This window comes from Bubalus bubalis, chromosome 17, assembly GCF_019923935.1.
Source record: "Bubalus bubalis isolate 160015118507 breed Murrah chromosome 17, NDDB_SH_1, whole genome shotgun sequence".
In the NCBI taxonomy this organism is placed as follows: Eukaryota; Metazoa; Chordata; class Mammalia; order Artiodactyla; family Bovidae; genus Bubalus; species Bubalus bubalis.
The window spans coordinates 64584819-64606693 of record NC_059173.1 but is presented as its reverse complement, the minus strand read 5'-3'; the positions used below and the strand labels follow the sequence as shown (position 1 = coordinate 64606693).

Below are 21875 nucleotides of genomic sequence, written 5' to 3'. Positions count from 1 at the left end.
AATTTGGAAGAATTTTACAAATAGTGAGCAAAAGATGAAAAAAGAATAGAATGCAATAGGATTTAATTTCTTTAAATTCAAAACAAATAAAATTGAACTATACTGATTAGAGGTGCCCTCATCTGCAGTAAAAGCACAAAGAAAAGCAGGCCTTAAAGCTAGGGAAATAAAAGAATAAGTCTAATCTCCACAGTCAGACATAACTTGGCAACTCAACAACAACAATCTCCCGGTAGGATGGAACCCACAGATCAAATCCATTATCTGTCTTCTTGCTCCTCAAACCTGAGCTAACCATACCCCACAGTCCACAAGCATCCATCATGGCAATTTTAATCCTGTGCCTATTTATCTTGGCTGAGCTACACGGCTTACTTGATCTCAATTCACTGACCAGGGACTGAACCTGGGCCATGGCAGTAAAAGCCCAGAACCCTAACCACTAGACCACCAGGGAACTCCCAGTTCTGTACTTAATTTGACGGTAAGACTTAAAATTCCTACACCGTCCTATCTGAGACAACTGAATGTCTATTTCTAAACCAAGCACAGTCGGGCCACTCTGCGCTGACAGCCTCCACACTTCTGGCATCGTGTTGTGCAATTCTGCTGGGAGGCAAAGAGGAAGAAGAGGACTTACTCTACGTACAAGGCATGTGCACAGAGAGTTAAGGCCAGAGGACACAGTTTTACCCTGTGAGAATGAAGGTTCATTAGTGGCGCAAACCGGACTCATCACACGGCATTCTGAAACTCAGCACACCAAGCCTGATCAGCATTCAGCACCATGAACAATTTAGTTTAAGCAAATAGTATCCAGAGCTTTATGTCGCTATTTTGCATTTTTATTGGTTATACAGTTTTGTTGGTTTTTAGGTTATCAATTTGTTTGTCTAGTTGTACTGGTGTCTAAGACCTATATACACAGGTATATCTACCTTAATAAATATTTAAGTGACAGTGTGTTTAAAATAACTAAGGCAGTGCTGGGTTTCTGCAACTTGGCTGCTAGGCTTTTACACTGTTTTTTGATTTTAATTATCCCAACACTGCCAGAAGTTTGAGAAATGCTGCAGTTTTAAGGATACTGAGAAAGAGATCTTCAAACCAAAATGTGCCCATCTAACAATATCTGTAAGTAAACTGGGGCATAATGGACACAGGGTCAGTCCTTCAGTTGGCTCTTCATCTGAATAGAGGTAAACCATCCTCGACAGAGTTTCCCCAGCCCACCCTTAAATTTCACTACTCATCTTAGAGGAAGACTTGGCTCCAATTTTAAGCAAGAGATTGATAGTGAGAACAGCTCAAAAAAAATTCAGTCAAGTGGTTAAAAGATAAAGAAACCAGATGTTTGTCAAAAAAAAAAAAATAGTGGTTACATTTGGGGGATGGGCAGAAAGGGCAAACGGTAGAGGAAAGCATGACCACTGTCATAAGACGTGTGAAGCGCCGCCATGCAGTCCCATCTGAAGTCTTACGGCTCCAAAGCGTGGCTCCAGAATCACAGGGGGAAGTTACAAAGACACACATTTTTGTTTGAGATGCTGAGGAGCACTCCCATTAAAAAAGAGTCACAGCATGCTAGAACTCTGCTAAGTGTTTCATATACAAGGTTTATGCGAAACTTTCTAGCTGTTGGCCTTAATCACTAAACTAAGAAGAGATGTGTTTACATCAGGCTATTTCTCAAGTTGTTTCATTCTCCAAAGCTTGATGAAGAATATAACCAGTAGTAAATTTCTGTAACTCCCTTTTTCTTTTCCTGATTCCTTAACAGATGAGATAAAAATACTGTTAAGTAAAGAAACAGAGATAATGAGCAAGGATACTGGGGAAGAGACCATCCAACACTGTTTTTCAGAAACAATTACACTGTTTTAACACAAAAATTAACAAGGGCATCCCCCGTGGCTCAGTGGTAAAGAATCTACCTGCAATGCCAGAGACACCAGTTCAGTCCCAGCATCAGGAAGATCCCCTGGAGAAGGAAATGGCAACCCACTCTAGTATTCTTGCCTGGGAAATCCCATGGACAGAGGAGTCTGGCAGGCTACAGTTCATGGGGTTAAAAAAGAATCAAACACAACTCCGTGACTCAGTTCAGTTCAGTTGCTCAGTAGTGTCTGACTCTTTGCGGCCCCATGGACTGCAGCACACCAGGCTTCTCTGTCCATCACCAACTCCTGGAGTTGACTCAAACTCATGTCCATTGAGTCGGTGATGCCATCCAACCATCTCATCCTCTGTCATCCCCTTCTCCTCCCACCTTCAATCTTTCCCAGCATCAGGGTCTTATCCAGTGAGTCAACTCTTTGCATCAGGTTGCCAAAGTATTGGAGTTTCAGCTTCAGCATCAGTCCTTCCAATGAATATTCAGGACTGATCTCCTATAGGATGGACTGGCTGGATCTCCTTGCAGTCCAAGGGACTCTCAAGAGTCTTCTCCAACTCCGTAGTGTTCAAAAGCATCAATTCTTCCGTGCTCAGCTTTCTTTATAGTCCAACTCTCACATCCATAAATGACCACTGGAAAAACCATAGTCTTGACTAGATGGACCTTTGTTGACAAAGTGATGTCTCTGCTTTTAATATGCTGTCTAGGTTGGTCATAACTTTCCTTCCAAGGAGTAAGCGTCTTTTAATTTCATGGATGCAATCACCATCTGCAGTGATTTTGGAGCCCAGAAAAATAAAGTCTGTCACTGTTTCCACTGTTTCCCCATCTATTTGCCATGAAGTGATGGGACGAGATGTCACGACCTTAGTTTTCTGAATGTTAAGCTTTAAGCCAACTTTTTCACTCTCCTCTTTCACTTTCATCAAGAGGCTCTTTAGTTCGTCTTCACTTTCTGTCATTCGGGTGATAATCATCTGCATATCTGAGGTTATTGATATTTCTTCCGGCAACCTTGATTCCAGCTTGTGCTTCATCCAGCCCAGTGTTTCTCACGATGTACTCTGCATAGAAGTTAAATAAGCAGAGTGACAATATTCAGCTTTGACATACTCCTTTCCCAATTTGGAACCAGTCTGTTGTTCCATGTCCAGTTCTAATTGTTGCTTCCTGACCTGCATACAGATTTCTCAAGAGGCAGGTCAGGTGGTCTGACCTGCCTTTCAGAATTCCCATCTCTTTCAGAATTTTCCATAGTTTGTGGTGATCCACACTGTCAAAGGCAAGCAGAAGTAGACATTCTTCTGGAACTCTCTTGCTTTTTTTGATAATCCAATGGATGTTGGCAATCTGATTTCTGGTTCCTCTGCCTTTTCTAAAACCAGCTTGAACATCTGGAAGTTTACAATTCATGTACTGTTGAAGCCTGGCTTGGAGAATTTTGAGCATTACTTTACTAGTGTGTGAGATGAGTGCAATTGTATGGTAGTTTCAGCATTCTTTGGCAATGCCTTTCTTTGGGATTGGACTGAAAACTGACCTTTTCCAGTCCTGTGGCCACTGCTGAGTTTTCCAAATTTGCTGGCATATTGAGTGCAGCACTTTCACAGCATCATTTTTTAGGATTCGAAATAGCTCAACTGGAATTCCACTTCCTCCTAACTTTGTTCGTAGTGATGCTTCCTAAGGCCCACTTGACTTTGCATTCCAGAATATCTGGCTCTAGGTAAGTGATCACACCATCGTGACTATCTGAGTTGTGAAGATCAGTTTTGTATAGTTCTTCTGTGTATTCTTGCCACCTCTTCTAACTTTCTTCTGCTTCTGTTAGGTCCATATAATTTCTGTCCTTTATTGTACCCATCATTGCATGAAATGTTCCCTTGGTATCTCTAATTTTCTTGAAGGGATCTCTAGTCTTCCCCATTCTATTGTTTTCCTCTATTTCTTCGCACTGATCACTGAGGAAGGCTTTCTTATCTCTCCTTGCTATTCTTTGGAATTCTGCATTCAAATGGGTATATCTTTCCTTTTCTCTTTTGCTTTTCATTTTTCTTCTTATCACAGCTATCTGTAAGGCCTCCCCAGACAGCCATTTTGCTTTTTTGCATTTCTTTTTCTTGGGGATGGTCTTGATCCCTGTCTCCTGTACAATATCATGAACCTCCATCCATAGTTCTTCAGGCACTCTATCAGATCTAATCCCTTGAATCTATTTCTCACTTACACTGTATAATCGTAAGGGATTCGATTTAGGTCATACCTGAATGGTGTAGTGGTTTTCCCTACTTTCTTCAATTTACGTCTGAATTTGGCAATAAGGAGTTCATGATCTGAGCCACAGTCAGCCCCCAGTCTTGTTTTTGCTGACTGTATCGAGTTTCTCCATCTTTGGCTGCAAAGAATATAATCAATCTGGTTTCGGTGTTGACCACCCAGTGATGTCCATGTGTAGATCTTCTCTTGTGTTATTGGAAGAGGGTGTTTGCTATGACCAGTGCGTTCTCTTGGCAAAGCTCTATTAGCCTTTGCCCTGCTTCATTCTGTACTCTAAGGCGAAATTTGCGTGTTACTCCAGATGTTTCTTGACTTCCTACTTTTGCATTCCAGTCCCCTACAATGAAAAGGACATCTTTTTTGGGTGTTAGTTCTAGAAGGTCTTGTACGTCTTCATAGAACTGTTCAACTTCAGCTTCTTCAGCGTGACTGGTTGGAGCACAGACTTGGATTACTGATGTTGATATTGACAGTGATATTGATACTGATACACTGATAGTGATAGTGATATTGAATGGTTTGCCTTGGAAACGAACAGAGATCATTCTGTTGTTTTTGAGATTGCATCCAAGTACTGCATTTCGGACCTTTTGTTGACCATGATGGCTTCTCCATTTCTTCTAAGGGATTCCTGCCCACAGTAGTTGATATAATGGTCATCTGAGTGAAATTCTCCCATTCCAGTCCATTTTAGTTCACTGATTCCTAGAACGTCGATGTTCACTCTTGCCATCTCCTTGTTGACCACTTCCAATTTGCCTTGATTCATGGACCTAACATTCCAGGTTTCTATGCAATAGTGGATGTGATTGGTCATAGAAGCAAAGCCCAATGCTGTAAAGAGCAACTCAGTGACTAAACAACAAAAAATTAACAAAGTAATCTTAAATTTGTAAAACATATACAGTGAAGGAAGAAACAATCAATGAGAATTTTAAACCTTCTATTGTGATATATTTTGGTTGCTAGTGATTGTGATTTAACCAATGCATAAACAAAAGACATAGTAGGTCACAACTGTAGATTATTTCTGTTGAGATGTTAGTAAATGTTATCAAAAGTACCAAAGTTGATCTCACAAATCAATATTTTCCCATTCCTTCAGTCTCAAAGGTAGTAGCTTCTGACCAATTATAATATGGCCAGTCTAATGGTTTAGGCTGCAGGAGATATAGCAAACAGGATGAAATAGCCTGAATTAGAATGGAAATTACTGCGTGTTCTAATGAATAAAAGAATGAAAAGCATTAGTTGCTCGGTCATGTCCAACTCTTTGTAACCCCATGGACTGTAACCCACTAGGCTCCTCTGCCCATGGACTTCTCCAAGCAAGAATACTGGAGTAGGTTGTCATTTCCTTCTCTAGGGGATCTTCCTGACCCAGGGATTGAACCCAGGTCTCCTGCATTGCAGGCAGATTCTTTACCATCTGAGCTACCAGGGAAGTCCCAACACATAGAATTTTAAAACTATAGTACAATGCACATCATATCTAAACTATATATGAAATAAATCCTCTAAATACAATGCTTAAAATAAGAACATGAAAAGATGAACAAAACTAAGTCTTTGTTATGTCAGAGAACTAACTCAAAGCAGATGCTGAAAATAGTAGGGGGCTTAGAATAGTCCTGGGATTTAACACACACATTCAAAATAAAGGTATAAGAATTTGATTATGAAAGATTTCCAGAGAGAAAAATCAAGTCAGGCATCTCAGACACTAGTGAAATTGACAAGTTGTTAACATATAAATATATTGCATCCTTTTTCCTTGAATAAAATCTTTTTTGAAAACTGAGACAAGAGACAAGGAATATTTGCCAGTGACATGAACTAAGTCCACCTCTGCAAATCTAGCCAACTGTTCAGCCGGTTGTCTTAACTAAGAAAGATTTTTTAAACACCAATACCCACTTATTCCCACCTATCAAAATTATCTTCTATATGGCACAAAGGTAAAATAAAAAAAAAATCATGTGCCAGAAGTATTTATTGATAGAACAAAGGAATGAACAAGATGACCATGGTCCCATCCCCCAAGGATTTGTAATTTCCTCTTTCCTAGGAACATTCTGTGGAGAAGAACCTCCTAGAGGTTACTGGAGATTCTAAGAACTCCATCTGAACCTGGGTAACCACATTCAAACACAAAACCTGGCCAATTTTTAAAGAGAGACATGGAGGCAGACAGATCATTTCTCTTTCCCACTTCCAGAAGCATTTCTCAAAATCACTGAACTTTAAGCAGGAAGACTTCTTAGCAATCTTAACCTTCCTCATTTTGCAGATGAGGATGCTGAAGCCAAGTAAGGCACCCTGCAGAATTTGAATGCACAGACCTTTCTGTGCAGGTGTACAGGTCAATATAGGGTTCATTTTCGGAACTATACACAAAACATCCTAAAACTGTCTTTACATCTATAGTGACTGAAAAATTACTGCGCTCTTTTTTTTTTCCCCAAATGCAAATGACTAGCAGATCTGGCTGCAGCAGTGATACAGCTCTAGATTGCTGACACCTAACCTATGTAACGGAGAAGGCAATGGCACCCCACTCCAGTACTCTTGCCTGGAAAATCCCATGGATGGAGGAGCCTGGAAGGCTGCCGTCTATGGGGTCGCACAGAGTCGGACACGATTGAAGCAGCTCAGTAGTAGCAGCATCAACCTATGTAAACTTCAGGGGTCAGAAGGGACCCCATCTCACAGGTGGCAGAACACAGCAGTTAAAGAATTCAGATGTTCAAAGGCCAAGGAGGAAGAACCCAGGTTCCAGCCCACCTCTTCTGACTGGTGCAAGGGGAGAATTTCTCTGTCCTCTGATTTCAACCTCCCTAGCTGCAAAATGGGGAAGACAATGCGGCCATATGCCACGTGGATAACAAGGGTGAAATAAAAACACAGAGTATCTCACACAATACCTTCATCTCACACAAGGACTGCAGGTAAAACATCTAAAAAATCGTAGTTATCTTATGAAAAGGATCCCTCATCCTTAGGGTAATGGTTTACTTTATCAACAGAAGAGAGAAAAAACAGAAGTGCTAGGAGCAGAGGCTGGTAGGGATGAGAAGCAGAGACCTAGCCAGGCAGTACGGATGCTCAGAAACTCCCTGGCCTCTCTATGATGAAGAAAGCAGTGTGACAATCACTGCTCAAGGATTCTAGTTCCCTTTACTTTATATCACAGGACCATAAAAACATCCATTTCCATAGTTAAAAACCTCATGAAATAGTGATCTTCTCTTAACTACCAGCATATCACTGTGTCAGAACCTCATCTCACAAATGTGCTCCAAAGTATTTCTTTTCATCTTAGAATTCATTCTAGAATTCTTTATGCTTCAAATGAAAATTTCTCTTCCCTTTGCCCCTGGAAAGAGCTTCCTATGCAGCTGCATTATAGCAGACCTGAGTTCCCCTGTTTTGAGGAAATGAGATGAAGAAAAAAAATCATATTTATAGAAGCAAGTACTGCAGAAGAGTACAATTGTCTTCACCATTATGAGTCAGCAGGGCATCTCTGATTCATCGGAAATACAATTCAATTTTCCAAAACACAAATTTTCACAAATATACAGGAACAACCTTATTCAAACTTAAGTCATAGTTTGAATTCTCTCTTGACAATCCAGAGACTTAGAGGCCAAGTCATTTTCTGGGCTATTTATTGCAGTGGCTTCTCATGGCACATGGGCTCAGTTGGTCCGGCGCAGCCTGTGGGATCTTTCTGGACCAGGGAGGGAACCCGTGTCTCCCGAACTGGCAGGTGGATTCTTTACTACTGAGCCACCAGTGAAGCCCCCTCTAGAACGTGAGCACCGTGAAGGAAAAAACTGCACCCCCAACACCTTGAAAAACAACTATTCTCTCAATCAACAACACGTTGAGACCAATGACCCTGAGATGTGGGAAGAGTTCACAGAAAGATGATATTTGAAGAGGGTCTGGAAGGAGATAGGAGTCTCCCAGGTAGAGAAGGTTTTGCAGAGTGAAGATCCAATGTTAACTATTATGTCCAGTCATCAGACTTGCTGTATATAAATGTGCCCTGCTTTTCACCATGGGCAAATATCTTACAGGGGATTCTCAGGTAGCTCAGTGGTAAAGAATGTGCCTGCCAATGCAGGAGATGCAAGAGATGCAGGTTTGATCTCTGGGTTGGGATAGCCTCTGGCAACATTCCAGTATTCTCGCCTGGGAAATCCCATGGTCAGAGGACCCTGGAGGGCTACAGTTCATGGAGTCACAGAGTGGGACATGACTGAGCAAGCTCGCACACACACAAATATCTTGTATCTCATGGTTTTATGTTGCTTTCACTGTACCAAGTTCCAAGAGCTCAGGTTCTATTATTAGTATAAAAGTCCACCTTTCAAGGGAGATAAAACCTATAATGTAAGTTCTTATGGGAGACTCATTTTTACTCAAAAGTAACTGTCACTATATTTTGATCCAACACCTTCAAGGAGACTGAATAACCAAAGAGACTAAATAACCAGAGATTCAATAAAGTAGGCACAGTGGGAAAACCTCAGAAGTTTCAAAGGCTTGATTTCTTTTAGAACTTAATTTTTCTCAAATTGAAGCAAATTCAAGCTAATTTAAGACAGCTTAATGGAAGAGGCTTATTCATTGTTGACTGAGGGGGAAAAGGTATAAATGATATAGAGTGACACATTACTTTGTAATGAAAGAGGCAGACACAGGCAGCAACTATTTAGGCTCCTTGCAAACCATTTATCAGAGTGACATACCCACTCCTTGTAGTGGAGGCATTTGCTCCATTGTCAATTCTTTGAAAGATAGTTTCTGGGTAAGGGAAGGCACCCCAGACCATCACACAATAAATAACCACTTAGGCAGGGGAAGGGCATATATTTTAGACCAGATGGGATCTAACTTAGGGGATCTGCCAACCTTTCATTCTACAGGACACTGAGGCCGTGAATGGAGGTGAATTTTTTTCAAATCCACAGTCAGCAGAACCTAGAGACATCAGCTTGGTCATGCATTCTTTCCACTGTCCTTGGGCATCTGTCTTTGGAACATCAAAATAATTTCAGCTCAAGCTCTGAAAAAGAGAACACTCAAGAAACAACACTGAGACCAAGAGTTCTGAGAACCTAGGAACGTGCAAGCCAGACATCCTCAGTGATTTATCAGAGCTGTGACACGGTTGGCTGGCTCATGGCTTCAGACGGTTCAACCTGTGTTTCCCAATACTAACTGCTATGACTCAGTCCTTTGAGAGAAGGTCTCTATCCAGTTATATGGACTAAATAGGATTATAGGGATGCACAGCACCAACTTGTTGAAATTAATCCAGCAAGGGGAGTTAAACCATTAGGCTGGGCTTCCCTGATAGTTTAGTTGGTAAAGAATCTGCCTGCAATGCAGGAGACCCCAGTTCAATTCCTGGGTTGGGAAGATCTGCTGGAGAAGGGATAGGCTACCCATTCCAATATTCTTGGGCTTCCCTGGTGGCTCAGCTGGTAAAGAATCTGCCCACAATGCGGGAGACCTGGGTTTGATCCCTGGTTGGGAAGATCCCTTGGAGAAGGACAAGGCTACCCATTCCAGTATTCTGGCCTAGACAATCCCATGGACTGTATAGTCCATGGGGTCGCAAAGAGTCGGACATGACTGAGTGACTTTCACTTTCAAGGTGCCTGCTGGTCAGTACAGTGCAGGAGGACCAGCCTACACCTGAACAGGTTTTAGTCTCCGGAGGCTCTCAAGGGCAGAAGAAAAAATCTGGGCCATGCAAATTTCTTTTGTCATGAGTTCAGTGAGCTTGAGGCTCTGAATAAGCGTTCATGCCCAGCTATCTTGAGTCATCATTTTCTATTCTTCACAGCAAATATTTTAGAAAAAAAACATTTTAGGAAAAACAGTATCTCCTAAACTACAAATTTCACAGAATGGAAGAGGCAGAGGAGAGAACAGCTAAACATAAGGGTGTAAAAACATACTATCAGAAAATCTTTATTAAAAATGATGAACTAAGATGAAATAGTCAATTTTGACAACATGGGTGATACTGATGCAAGTAACTTCACAGATAGCTCATTAGTCCTGCTGCATGATAAAGCTGAACATTTGAGTACACAATTTTAACTAAATGTTGAAACTATTTACTGAATGTCTGGTATTAAGCATCGATGGGTCTTTCTTAAAAACTGCCTTGAAACAGTGTAGTCCACTCACTTTGTGGGAAATCCAAGACTCAAAGATCTATTGTCAAAGAGAATACCACTATGACAAAAGAAGTGCTTACATTTTCATTTGCAGTGATTTTACATTTAAATATATATAATTTTATTACATTTGAAACAGTGGGCAATTGGCTTAACTAGGGAAACAGTTCTATTGCAAATATCTGTGTTCTATCACTTTTCATATTGTGGTGTAATTTGGACTCTGTATACTTACGGTTCCCTCTCCTACAGAAATCAGTGAACGAACGATTAGAAGGATATTTATCAACCTTCAATTTATAGCTTGAGAATTAGACTCAGTGGACCATGTACCACTGGAGCGATGACAAACTCTGTACACAATATGTGCTCTCAATTAACATGCATAATGGAAACGCTGACCATCCCGCCTGGATGATATTCACCTTTGGATTACATTCATTTCATACAGCTAACACTGTTAAAATTATTTCAGAGAAGGATACTAAGACTACTGTCCCTTCTCAGACCACAGGAGGCACAGTTTCCCAGGGGCATGTGAGTAATGAACATTTAAGCAAAAGGCATTGCCTCCTCCTTCCATGGGGACACTAGCCTAGCCTTGGGTCAATCAGAAAATTTGTTACTCAGTTTTGAAGTATCTAGGCAAATGTTACTTTTAAGTTTGCAACAGGATAAAGCAATAAAGCCCTTTTAACAATGTATCTTCATTCTAATACTCTGCTGGTTGTCATCACCTCAGGTAGCCTTTAAAACAAAAACACTCAAATGTGCAGAAGAATTTGTGAAATCACAAACACACACACATACACACACACAGAGAAAAGACAACGTAGTTTTGGCTGAGTCCTCCTCTAGCCTAGGGCACGGAAAACTTTCCATAATAGTGAGTAAACAGAAACCCAACCACTTTAAGGACTCCACAGTGTGGCTACATCTGTTTATTAAACTCAACCCAGTGCTCTCTGACAACCTAGAAGGGTGGGATGGAGTGGAAGATAGGAGGGAGGTTCAAAAGGGAGGGGACACATGTATACTTGTGGTTGACTGATGTTGATGTATGGCAGAAACCACCACAATATTGTAAAGCAATTATCCTCGTGAATTGCAGGTGAACAGACATATACCGCATGTCCTGTATGACGAGGCGTGTTGCTTAAGTTTCCCCATGCATAAAAAGGACATAACGCCTTCAGAGCATAACAACATGATGAGTTACTATAAGAAAAATAGCTGGCTTCAATTTCCTTCTCCTGCTAAGCCAATACAGGGATGACTACCAGAGCAGTATGTGCCATTTGCATTAAGATGCATGAGGGGCTTTCCCTGGAGGTCTGTTTAAGATTTTTCACTTCTTGCAGGGGGTGTGGGTTCAATTCCTGGTCCGGGAACTAAGATCCTACATGCCGCAGAGCGCAGCCAAAATCTAAAAAGAAAAATAAATTATAAAAAAGATGCACGAGAGCAGGCTGTATATAAACACAGTCAGCACATACTTGGGTTCTGAACTTTATGGGTCCTGTTTCATTCTGGATATAGGTTCTTAACTACTAGTAACGATTTCTCTCCCGAAGGGAAAGAAGCCTAAATACTGCAGGAATTCAAGGATGACCCAACATAAGGCCAAACAGTCTTGAGTCCAGCATGGTTGACACTCTAGGCCTAATCTGTAACAGGCCTCAATTGCTCTGTGGCCTCTATCTCCCTAACTAGGGGAGATTAACCCTGAAGCACCTCATTACCAACCAATAGTGGAAAACCCTTATCACAGCCCTTCTCAACCTCAGTAGCACATTCAGATCACCTGAGGAGCTTTTAAAACTCCAGATGGTCAGACCACACCCCAAACCAATTTACATCCAAATACCTGGGAAGGGGGCCCAGGCACCCTTACTTCTTAAAGTCCCCAGTGATCCAAGATGCAACCAAGGTTGAGAACCACAGTCTCCGGTCACCTCTCCTGACCTCAGGGAACTTCTGCGGCAAAGCACATCAGGAAAGGCAACCTAGAGTGTCTCACAAACACAGCTTCTGAGCAGACCCACTACACCAGGGTCCTGAAAGCTGAAACACCACAGGTGCCCGTACTGAGCTCCACACAGAGGGATGGACAGACAGCTTACGAGCTAGAGGATTACCCAGATCCTCACCGGAGAGCCACTTTCACAATGATGGAACACTTCAAAAGAGCAAATATCAAAAATAAGCTCACCCATTTTGAGAAATGTCACAAAGCCCCGTTAGGATTTCTCACTTTTTTTTTTAAACACTAGGAAGGCCCGAGTGTCTGTGAAAGCACGCCCCACACACAGAGCCTGTGGAACAGCAAAGAGAACCACACAATCGCCGCGGCCGCCTAGAATCACCGCCGCCTCCGCCCCGCCGCAGGCTGCCCGGCGGGTGCACCTGTCGCCCGCCGGGCCGCACCTGCCGCGCCGGGCCCTCCCCGCCTACCTTCCAGCAGCTCGTCCAGGCTGGTGACCTTCCGGCTGCCGTCGATGGTGTAGATGGTGCGGACGCCCTGGGGCAGGTTCACGTTGTCCGACAGGGAGCGGGTGAGCTCCATGAGCAGCGCGTCGAAGGACCGGAAGCGATCGCTGGAGATGGCAAACACCAGGCCCTTGAAGTAGCGGTCCCCATTCCGGTAGAAGCGCGCCTTCTTGGCCTTCTTCTCCGAGCTCAGGGCCTGCAGCGTCCGCGTGCGGTAGAAGCTGCAGTGGGCGCTGTGCGCCGGGCTGGGGATGAGCCCGTTCCCTTTGGGGCCCGAGCTGCTGCTGCCCCCGGAGGAGCTGGGCGCCCCTCTCCGCGACCCCGGCCGCGGCCTTTTGTCCCGTTCCTCAAAGTGCTCCAGCTCGATACTCCTGGTGCTGGCCATCGCGGCTGCTCCGGGGGGGCCACTGGCCAAGCGCGTCCCAGCCGGAGGCTGCAGGTAGCCCGGGGTGGTCAAGGCGAGAACCGGCTCGGGAACGTCGGGCTGCGAGAGAGCCTTAGCGCGCCTGGACACCTGGCCCGGACATCCCGCCCTCTCCGCGCAGGTGGAGCCGCGGAGGCCCGCGCCCCCTAAAAGTGGCCGCAGCGCCGAGCTGCCCGGCTCATTGTCCGGCGCGCTTCGCTCGGTCCCTCCCGCCGCCCGGGAACCCACGCCCCCCTTCCCGGTCACGCCTCACCACTCCCGCCCCGGAGTCCGCCGGCCGCCGTCAAGTTGGGCCGCCCAAGGCTCGCCCCCGGCCCGCGGGCGCACACAAAGCTCCTCCGCCCGCAGCTCCGGGGAGCCCGGGGGAAGGGAGGGAGGGGCCGCGAGCGTGGGAGAAGCGCCGCGGGGGCGTCAGCCCGGCCCGAGGCCCGGGATGCAGCGCCGCCGCCGCCGCCTCGCTCGCCTCCAGGCCCCGCCCGAGAGCACCGCGCGGAGGCTCGTCCCGCGCGCAGAGTCCGGCCCTAGCGGGAAACAGCGCAGCCCGCCTCCCCCGCAGCCGGCTGGCCCGGCCCACCCACGAGCATCCGCTCCCGGGCCCGACCACTCTGCCTGCCCAGCCCGCTGCAGGGCCGGAGGGGGCTTCCTGCTCCCCAAGGAATGCCAAACCCCAGAAGGAGGGAGGTGGGCCAGGAGGAGGAGGAGGGGGCCGCACGTGGGGGCGCCGAGGCTCTGCGGCGCCAGAGAAGCGGATCCTCCCGGGTCCTAGGCGGCCCCGCCCGCTTGACAGCGCGCTGATGGGCGCAGCCGCGGCGCGCGCTCCTCCGCCTGGGAAACGGAACCGCGCAGGTCAAAAAAACTACAAAGGAAGGAGATTCAAGGGCAGGGATCACATCCCTTAGCCAGCCTCCAACTGAGGAGCCGAGGTCAAACTAGGGCACCTGAAACATGGCATTGGATTGGGGCACACAATTTATTTTTCAAAGGAAATCTGGAGCTTCATTTTAAAATCCTTTGATAAAACACTTTCTGTTGCAGGTTCGCTAACACGGTACGTTCGGTAACTGAATGAATGAAAGGTCAGACGTTATTGTTTCTTGAGGAATTTAATTAACAAACATTTATGAAAGCATGCAACGTTCCAGGCATTGTCTCTGTCACTGGGGATGCATTAGTAAAAAGACAATCCCCGCACCCCACCACCTGCATCTAAGTGATACTTATTATCAATTTGAGCTTCTTGTTAAGTAATATGTCTATTTGTAAGCACCTGTCATACTGGAGGAGAAGACAATGGCACCCCACTCCAGTACTCTTGCCTGGAAAATCCCATGGACGGAGGAGCCTGGTGGGCTGCAGTCCATGGGGTCGCTGAGAGTCGGACACGACTGAGTGACTTCACTTTGACTTTTCACTTTCATGCATTGGAGAAGGAAATGGCAACCCATTCCAGTGCTCTTGCCTGGAGAATCCCAGGGACGAGGGAGCCTGGTGGGCTGCCGTCTATGGGGTCGCACAGAGTCAGACACGACTGAAGCTACTTAGCGGCAGCAGTCGTACTGGAAATCTTAGTAGTGCCTGGTCAACAGTAAAAGCATATTTTCCAAAGGCTTGAGAGAAATATTAGTTACTTCCATTTCACCATTAGGAAAAGATGAAACTAACAGAAATTTGGTGCTAATCTGACAGGTGGGTAAATTACACTGAGGCCTTACATTATTCAGCACCTAGTTCTCTGAGTGGCCCTAGATAGCAAATCCAAACCCCCTGTAAGGTTAGAACATGGATGCTCTTCTTGGAATGAATAAAGTCCTGAAGGAGCATGAATAAGAAAAGTCAGAAAATATGATGGAGTTTCTCAGTAGCTGTGAGGTTGAACTGGCACGCAGTGCCCCAGAAGCTTCCTTCTTGCTCAGGGCCCCATAGTTCCCCCAGGACAGGCTCAGGACACATGCGGGCATGTGAAATTAGGTCCATGGCCATAATAGACCTCAACCCAAGCCAATTAAATCAGAATTTCTGGAGTTGGGCTTCCCAAACAGTAGTTTTTAGAACTACATATAAGGTACAGCCAGGGTTTCCAACGATAGGCTGTAACATTAAGATTCAACAGATCAATGCTGATTCTCAAACTTTGATGTACTTAGTGGGAAACCTCATACAATGTCAATTCTGAGTCAGTAGGTCTTTGGTGAAAGTTGAGATTCTGCATTTCTGATAAGTTTCCGCACATGTGTGCTCCTGCGTGCTCAGTTACCCACTTCCGTCAGACTCTTTGCAACCCCATGGACTGTATAGCCCACAAGCCTCTTCTGTCTGTGGAATTCTCCAGGCAAGAATACTGGAGTAGGTTGCCATTTTCTACTCCAGGGTATCTTCCTGACCCAGGGATCGAACCTGCATCTCCTGTATTGACAGGCGGATTCTTTACCACTGAGCTACCTGGGAAGCCCCAGATAATGCCAGTACTGCTAGTCTTAGTACACTTTGAGAAATAAGTACCTAAATGCCAAATTTCTTAAGATAAGTCCTCCTTAAGTAGTAGTAACTGCAGAGCCTTTCAACTATGTAAATGGTTTAAAATGGGCGGTTCATTTGTTTTGTTATTCAGTTTAGTTCAGTCGGTCATTTGTGTCCGACTCTTTGCGACCCCATGGACTGCAGCACGCCAGGCTTCCCTGTCCATCACCAACACTCAGAGCTTGCTCAAATTCATGTCCATCAAATCAGTGATGCCATCCAACCATCTCATCCTCTGTCTTCCCCTTCTCCTCCTGCCTTTAATCTTAACCAGTGTCAGGGTCTTTTCTAAGGAGTCAATTCTTCACATCAGGTGGCCAAAGTATTGGAGCTTCAGCTTCAGCATCAGTCCTTCCAATGAATATTCAGGACTGATTTCCTTTAGGATGGACTGGTTGGATCTCCTTGCAATCCAAGGGACTCTCAAGAGTCTTCTCCAACACCACAGTTCAAAAGCATCAATTCTTCGGTGCTCAGCTTTCTTTATAGTCCAACTCTCATATCCATACATGACTACTGGAAAAACCATAGCTTTGACTAGATGGATTTTTGTTGGCAAAGTAATGTCTCTGTTTTTTTAATATGCTGTCTAGGGTTTGTTATAGCTTTTCTTCCAAGGAGCAAGCATCTTTTAATTCCATGACTGCAGTCACCATCTGCAGTGATTTTGGAGCCCAAAAAATAAAGTGTCACTGTTTCCACTGTTTCCCCATGTATTTGCCATGAAGTGATAGGACCAGATGCCATGATCTTAGTTTTCTCAATGTTGAGTTTTAAGCCAACTTTTTCCACTTTCCTCTTTCACTTTCATCATGAGGTTCTTTAGTTCTTCTTCACTTTCTGCCATAAGGGTGGTGTCATCTACATATCTGAGGTAATTGATATTTCTCCCAGCAATCTTGATTTCAGCTTGTGCTTCATCCAGCCCGGCATTTCGCAGGATATATTCTGCATGTAAGTTAAATAGCAGGGTGACAATACACAGCCTTGACATACTCCTTTCCCTATTTGGAAACAGTCTGTTATTCCATGTTCAGTTTTATCTGTTGCTTCTTGACCTGCATACAGATTTCTCAGGAGGCAGGTAAGGTAGTCTGGCATGTCCATCTCTTTCAGAATTTTCCACAGTTTGTTGGGATCCACACATCAAAGGCTTTGGCATAGTCAGTAAAGCAGAAATAGATATTTTTCTGGAACTCTGTTGCTTTTTCAATAATCCAGCGGATGTTGGCAATTTGATCTCTGGTTCCTCTGCCTTTTCTAAATCCAGCTTGAACATCTGGAAGTTCACAGTTCACATATTGTTGAAACCTGGCTTGGAGAATTTAGAGCATTACTTTGCTAGCGTGTGAGATGAGTGCAATTGTGCGGTAGTTGAACATTCTTTGGCATTGCCCTTCTTTGGGACTGGAATGAAAACTGACCTTTTTCAGTTCTGTGGCCACTGCTGAGTTTTCAAAATTTGCTGGCATGTTGAGTGAAACACTTTAACAGCATCATCTTTTAAGCTTTGAACTAGCTCAACTGGAATTCCATCACCTCCACTAGCTTTGTTCATAGTGATGCTTTCTAAGGCCTACTTGACTTCACATTCCAGGATATCTGGCTCCAAGTGAGTGATCACACCATTGTGGTTATCTGGGTCAGGAAGACCTTTTTTGTATAATTCTTCTGTGTAGTCTTACCACTTCTTAATATCTTCTGCGTCTGTTAAGTCCATACCATATATGTCCTTTATTGTGCTCATCTTTTTATAAAATGTTCCCTTGGTATCTCTCATTTTTCTTGAAGAGATCTCTAGTCTTTCCCATTCTATTGTTTTCCTCTATTTCTTTGCACTGATCAATGAGGAAGGCTTCCTTATCTCTCCTTGCTATTCTTTGAAACTCTGAATTCAGATGGGTATATCTTACCTTTTCTCCTTTACCTTTAGCTTCTCTTCTTTTCTCAGCTTTTTCTAAGGCCTCCTCAGACAACCATTTTGCCTTTTTGCATTTCTTTTTCTTGGTGATGGTCTTGATCACTGCCTCTGTACAATGTCGTGAACCTCCGTCCAAAGTTCTTCAGGCACTCTATCAGATCTAATCCCTTGAATCTATTTGTCACTTCCACTGTAAAATTGTAAGGGATTTGATTTAGGTCATACTTGAATGGTCTAATGGTTTTCCCTACTTCTTTCTCCTTTTCCAACAAGGAGTTCATGATCTGAGGCACAGTCAGCCCCCAGTCTTGTTTTTGCTGACTGTATAGAGCTTCTCCATCTTTGGCTGCAAATAATATAATCAATCTGATTTCGGTATTGACATCTGGTGATGTCCATGTGTAGAGTCTTCTCTTGTGTTGTTGGAAGAGGGTGTTTGTTATGACCAGTGTGTTCTCTTGGGAAAGCTCTCTTATCCTTTTCCCTGCTTCATTCTGTACCCCAAGGCCAAAGTTGCCTGTTACTCCAGGTATCTCTTGACTTCCTACTTTTGAATTCCAGTTCCCTATAATCAAAAAGGATATATTTTGGGTGTGTTAGTTCTAGAAGGTCTTGTAGGTCTTCATAGAACCATTCAACTTCAGCTTCTTCAGCATTAGTGGTCAGGGCATAGACTTGGATTACTGTGATATGCCGGGGTCCAGCCCCGGCTGATCCAGGGTATTCGAAGGAGAGACGGCTAGGCGACCTATTCAAATGTTAATTAGATATAATAAAGAGGAATAGAATGAGGATAGCTCAGTAGGAAAATTCAGTGGAGAAAAGAAGCTGAGTGGCTTGGTTTACGCGGAAAATCAATATAACCCGTGACACCAGGTTAGCTCTGACCACGGAGGCCGCAGGCGCCCTCTCGAATAGCGGAAGGTGCCCCACCTTAGACACCTTCTCGAGTGGGTCTTAGAAGCCCAGGCAAATAAATGGTCGCAGAGGACATCCACGCTCCAGATGGACACTCAGCTAGAAGTTAAAGGGAAGAATGACATGGGGAGACCAAGCGTTGGTGAGCAAGGCCCATAGCTTTATTTTCAACAGGGGCTTTTATACCCTAAGTTACACATAGAGGACAATAGGGGATGCAAAATCAGCAGTCTTTGATGCTTATCAAAAACCAGGGTTTCTTTCCTGCAGATTTATCGTATACAAATGGTTTAGGTGATTTACATCATCTTCTGGCCAGAGGCCTATTAACATTTTATGACTCTTGACAAGCACTTATCAACAAAGACTTATTTTCTCTAAGAGTAATTATTCTAAGGTTTGGCGCCATCTTCCGAAGATAAGATTACGTTCCTATAGGGTGGATGTGTAATGGGTTTACAAAGGAAAGAATTTACTACCTTAAGGGTCTAAAGTTACTAACACCAAGGCCACTACTTATTTTTTCTACATACCAACTATATTAATTAATGCACATTCAAGGATACAATTCAAGGGATGTGAAAACTTGGCAACAAACATTGGCTCATCAATGAAATCTTTTACTAGCTTTATTCTGACAGTTTCTAATTCTCTGAGAGGCTCTAAGCTATTTGAATATCTTAAGCTTCCCGTGCCTCTGGAGGCTGGGAGACTGTAAACAATCGTATGCATAGCTGTAGGTGTCCGGGTAAACTTGTCAGGCGAGTTAGAGAGCCATCTGAGGGGTTTGGATTTAAACACTCCTAATTGCCCAGGAACTTTATTAATTGGAGCTGTAAGTTAACTCTTTGACAGAGAGAGTGAGATGGTGGTGGGGGACAGCCCCCAGTAAAGTCAGAGGTGAGAGCACAAAGCATTAAAGTAGGCAGACTCTGGTTTTTTGGGGGGTAGATGCTCGAGAATATCCGGGGGCACTCCTGAGGCTCGATCCCGCCTTTGCATATGCCGAGCCCCCTTCCTCATGACCTTTGTCACGAGTGGAATGTCTCTCGCCGGCTCCCGGCAGTGATATTGAATGGTTTGTCTTGGAAATGAACAGAGATCATTCTGTCATTTGAGATTGCACCCAAGAACTGCATTTTGGTGGAAGCCAGATGTCTTTCATGATGTAGGCTTGGAAGTAATACATGGTCATTTCTGCAAATGAAATGATGTTACAGAGGTCAGCCCTGCTTAATGTGGGAGAGACTATGTAGGGCTATGACTGCCAGGAACTCCCTGGGGCCGTCGTGCAGACCGGCAGCACAGGTTCAGTCAGTCAAGCTTTAGGACGTAATCACACGTTCTCACTCAAGGATTCCTAGTGAAAGATTTCACCCTTATTAAACAGCGAGTACAGTGATGTAATACGCCAGTATTTTAACATTATTCCCTAAGGCTCTATCCCTAAATTGACAAAGATGATGGCTTTTCAGGAGGGTTGGGGGGAGAAGAGAAGTATTAATATTTCCAAAGCTGTTTCCTAATGTAAAAAGTCATTTTGTGCCTGCTTTTTACATTAATCTGTTGGAAGAATTTTATCCCTGATCTTCATAGAAGAATTAAGATGTGATCACTTTTCATAAGATATTTGCTTAGTGAGTATGGCTTATATCAAGACCCAGCTGGCCCAAATTTAAAGATTTACTGGGGTGGGGAAAATTAGTTTCAGCATTATAATTCTAATGCAAACAAAATTTGGGGGTACTAGGTAGGCGACTATTAATTAATTTGATTACTTTGTGATTTGAAATTTATAAAGCAAATACTCCCCTTTCAAGGGGCTGCAGAATTTGCAGAGTAAGATATATCCTTTCATTACTGAGATGCCCCCCCTTTTTTTTCTAACCAAGAAACACTATCTGATTTGCTAATCATTCATCCTTCCAAGTGAAAGTGAAAGTCATTCAGTCCTGTCGTACTCTTTGCAACCCCATGGACTTTACAGTCCATGGAATTCTCCAGGACAGAATACTGGAGTGAGTAGCCTTTCCTTTCTCCAGGGGATCTTCCCAACCCAGGGATCAAACCTCTGTCTCCCGCATTGCAGGCAGATTCCTTACTAGCTGAGCCACAGGGAAACCCAAGAATACTGGAGTGGGTAGCCTATCCCTTCTCCAGCAGATCTTCCCAGCCCAGGAATTGAACTGGGGTCTCCTGCATTGCAGCCAGATTTTTTACCAACGGAGCTATCAGGGAACCCCTCTTAGTCAAACATTTATCTGAATAAAAATTGTTGTGCACAGTACTTAAAAATGGTTCCTCAGGGAGGGGATATATGTACACATATGGCTGACTCACTTTTGTTGTACAGCAGAAACGAACCCAACATTGTAAGCAACTATACCCCAGTTGAAAACAAAACAAAAACAAATGAAAAAGAAGGCCACCTTATTTGGAAATAAGGCCTTTGCAGTGTTAGTAGTTAAGATGAGGTCATACTGGAGTAGGCTGGGTCTTGAATCTCACATAAGGTGCCTTATAAGAAGAGACACAGACACGCAAGGAGAAGGTCATGTGAAGATGGATCCCCACCAGGAGACGGCAGGGGCATGCGGCCCCAGCCAAGCAGTGTCAGCCACCATCAGAGCCCAAAGAAGCAGGAAGGGCCCCTCATAGAACCTCAGGGGGACATGGCCCCATGACACTTTTTTCCTGGACTTCTGGCCACTAGGACCACGAGCGAAGAGAGAATAAATTCTTGTTGTTTTATGCCTAAAAAAAAAAAAAAAAATATCTCTAAGCTACAGAGGATCCAAGAGTTTCAATCCAAAATCTCTTCTGCATTTATTTTTTGCAGGATTAGAAAGAACTCCTTTCTGCTCTTGATATATAATATTTTTCAATCACAAAATACTCAGGGCATGTGAAACTTTTCTTGATGCTATCCAAGACGGATCGTCTGAAAACCACTTGGGACAGAAAAATTCAACCAGGCTGGAAGGGAAGGTGACTGTTCTTTGTTCTCGACACTTCTCTTCAGATTTCCCATATAAGCAATAGAATTTTAGAGCTGCCTGTAGCCAAGTGGTAACTCCTGAGCCCTACTCCTATTTCCACATTAATTAAGAAATACAGTACCAATTTTTATTTGGCATACTTTGTTTAAATGAGATTTATTTATTCCATACTTCCACGTGAAGCTTTACCTAAGAAACTTGCCTTGAACATCTCCTGGGTTTGCTTCCC

At 44.0% G+C, this 21875-nt stretch overlaps 1 protein-coding gene across 16 annotated transcripts in view; it reads right to left on the bottom strand.

Annotated features, from left to right (window-relative positions):
• The window catches only part of DCLK2 (doublecortin like kinase 2), a 186869-nt gene extending 173115 nt beyond the window's left edge, over positions 1–13754 (bottom strand). For 3 of the 16 annotated variants that reach the window (XM_025268161.3, XM_025268162.3, XR_003104354.3), the window contains exon 1: positions 12832–13712. In XM_025268161.3, coding sequence (XP_025123946.1) covers positions 12832–13252 — 421 coding nt within the window. In that variant the 5' untranslated portion in view covers positions 13253–13712. Of the gene's footprint in view, positions 1–12831 lie in introns of all 16 variants that reach the window. The other 13 variants (XM_044930511.2, XM_044930512.2, XM_044930513.2 and 10 more) reach the window with 10 other exon arrangements.
• Positions 13755–21875: the final 8121 nt, after the last annotated feature.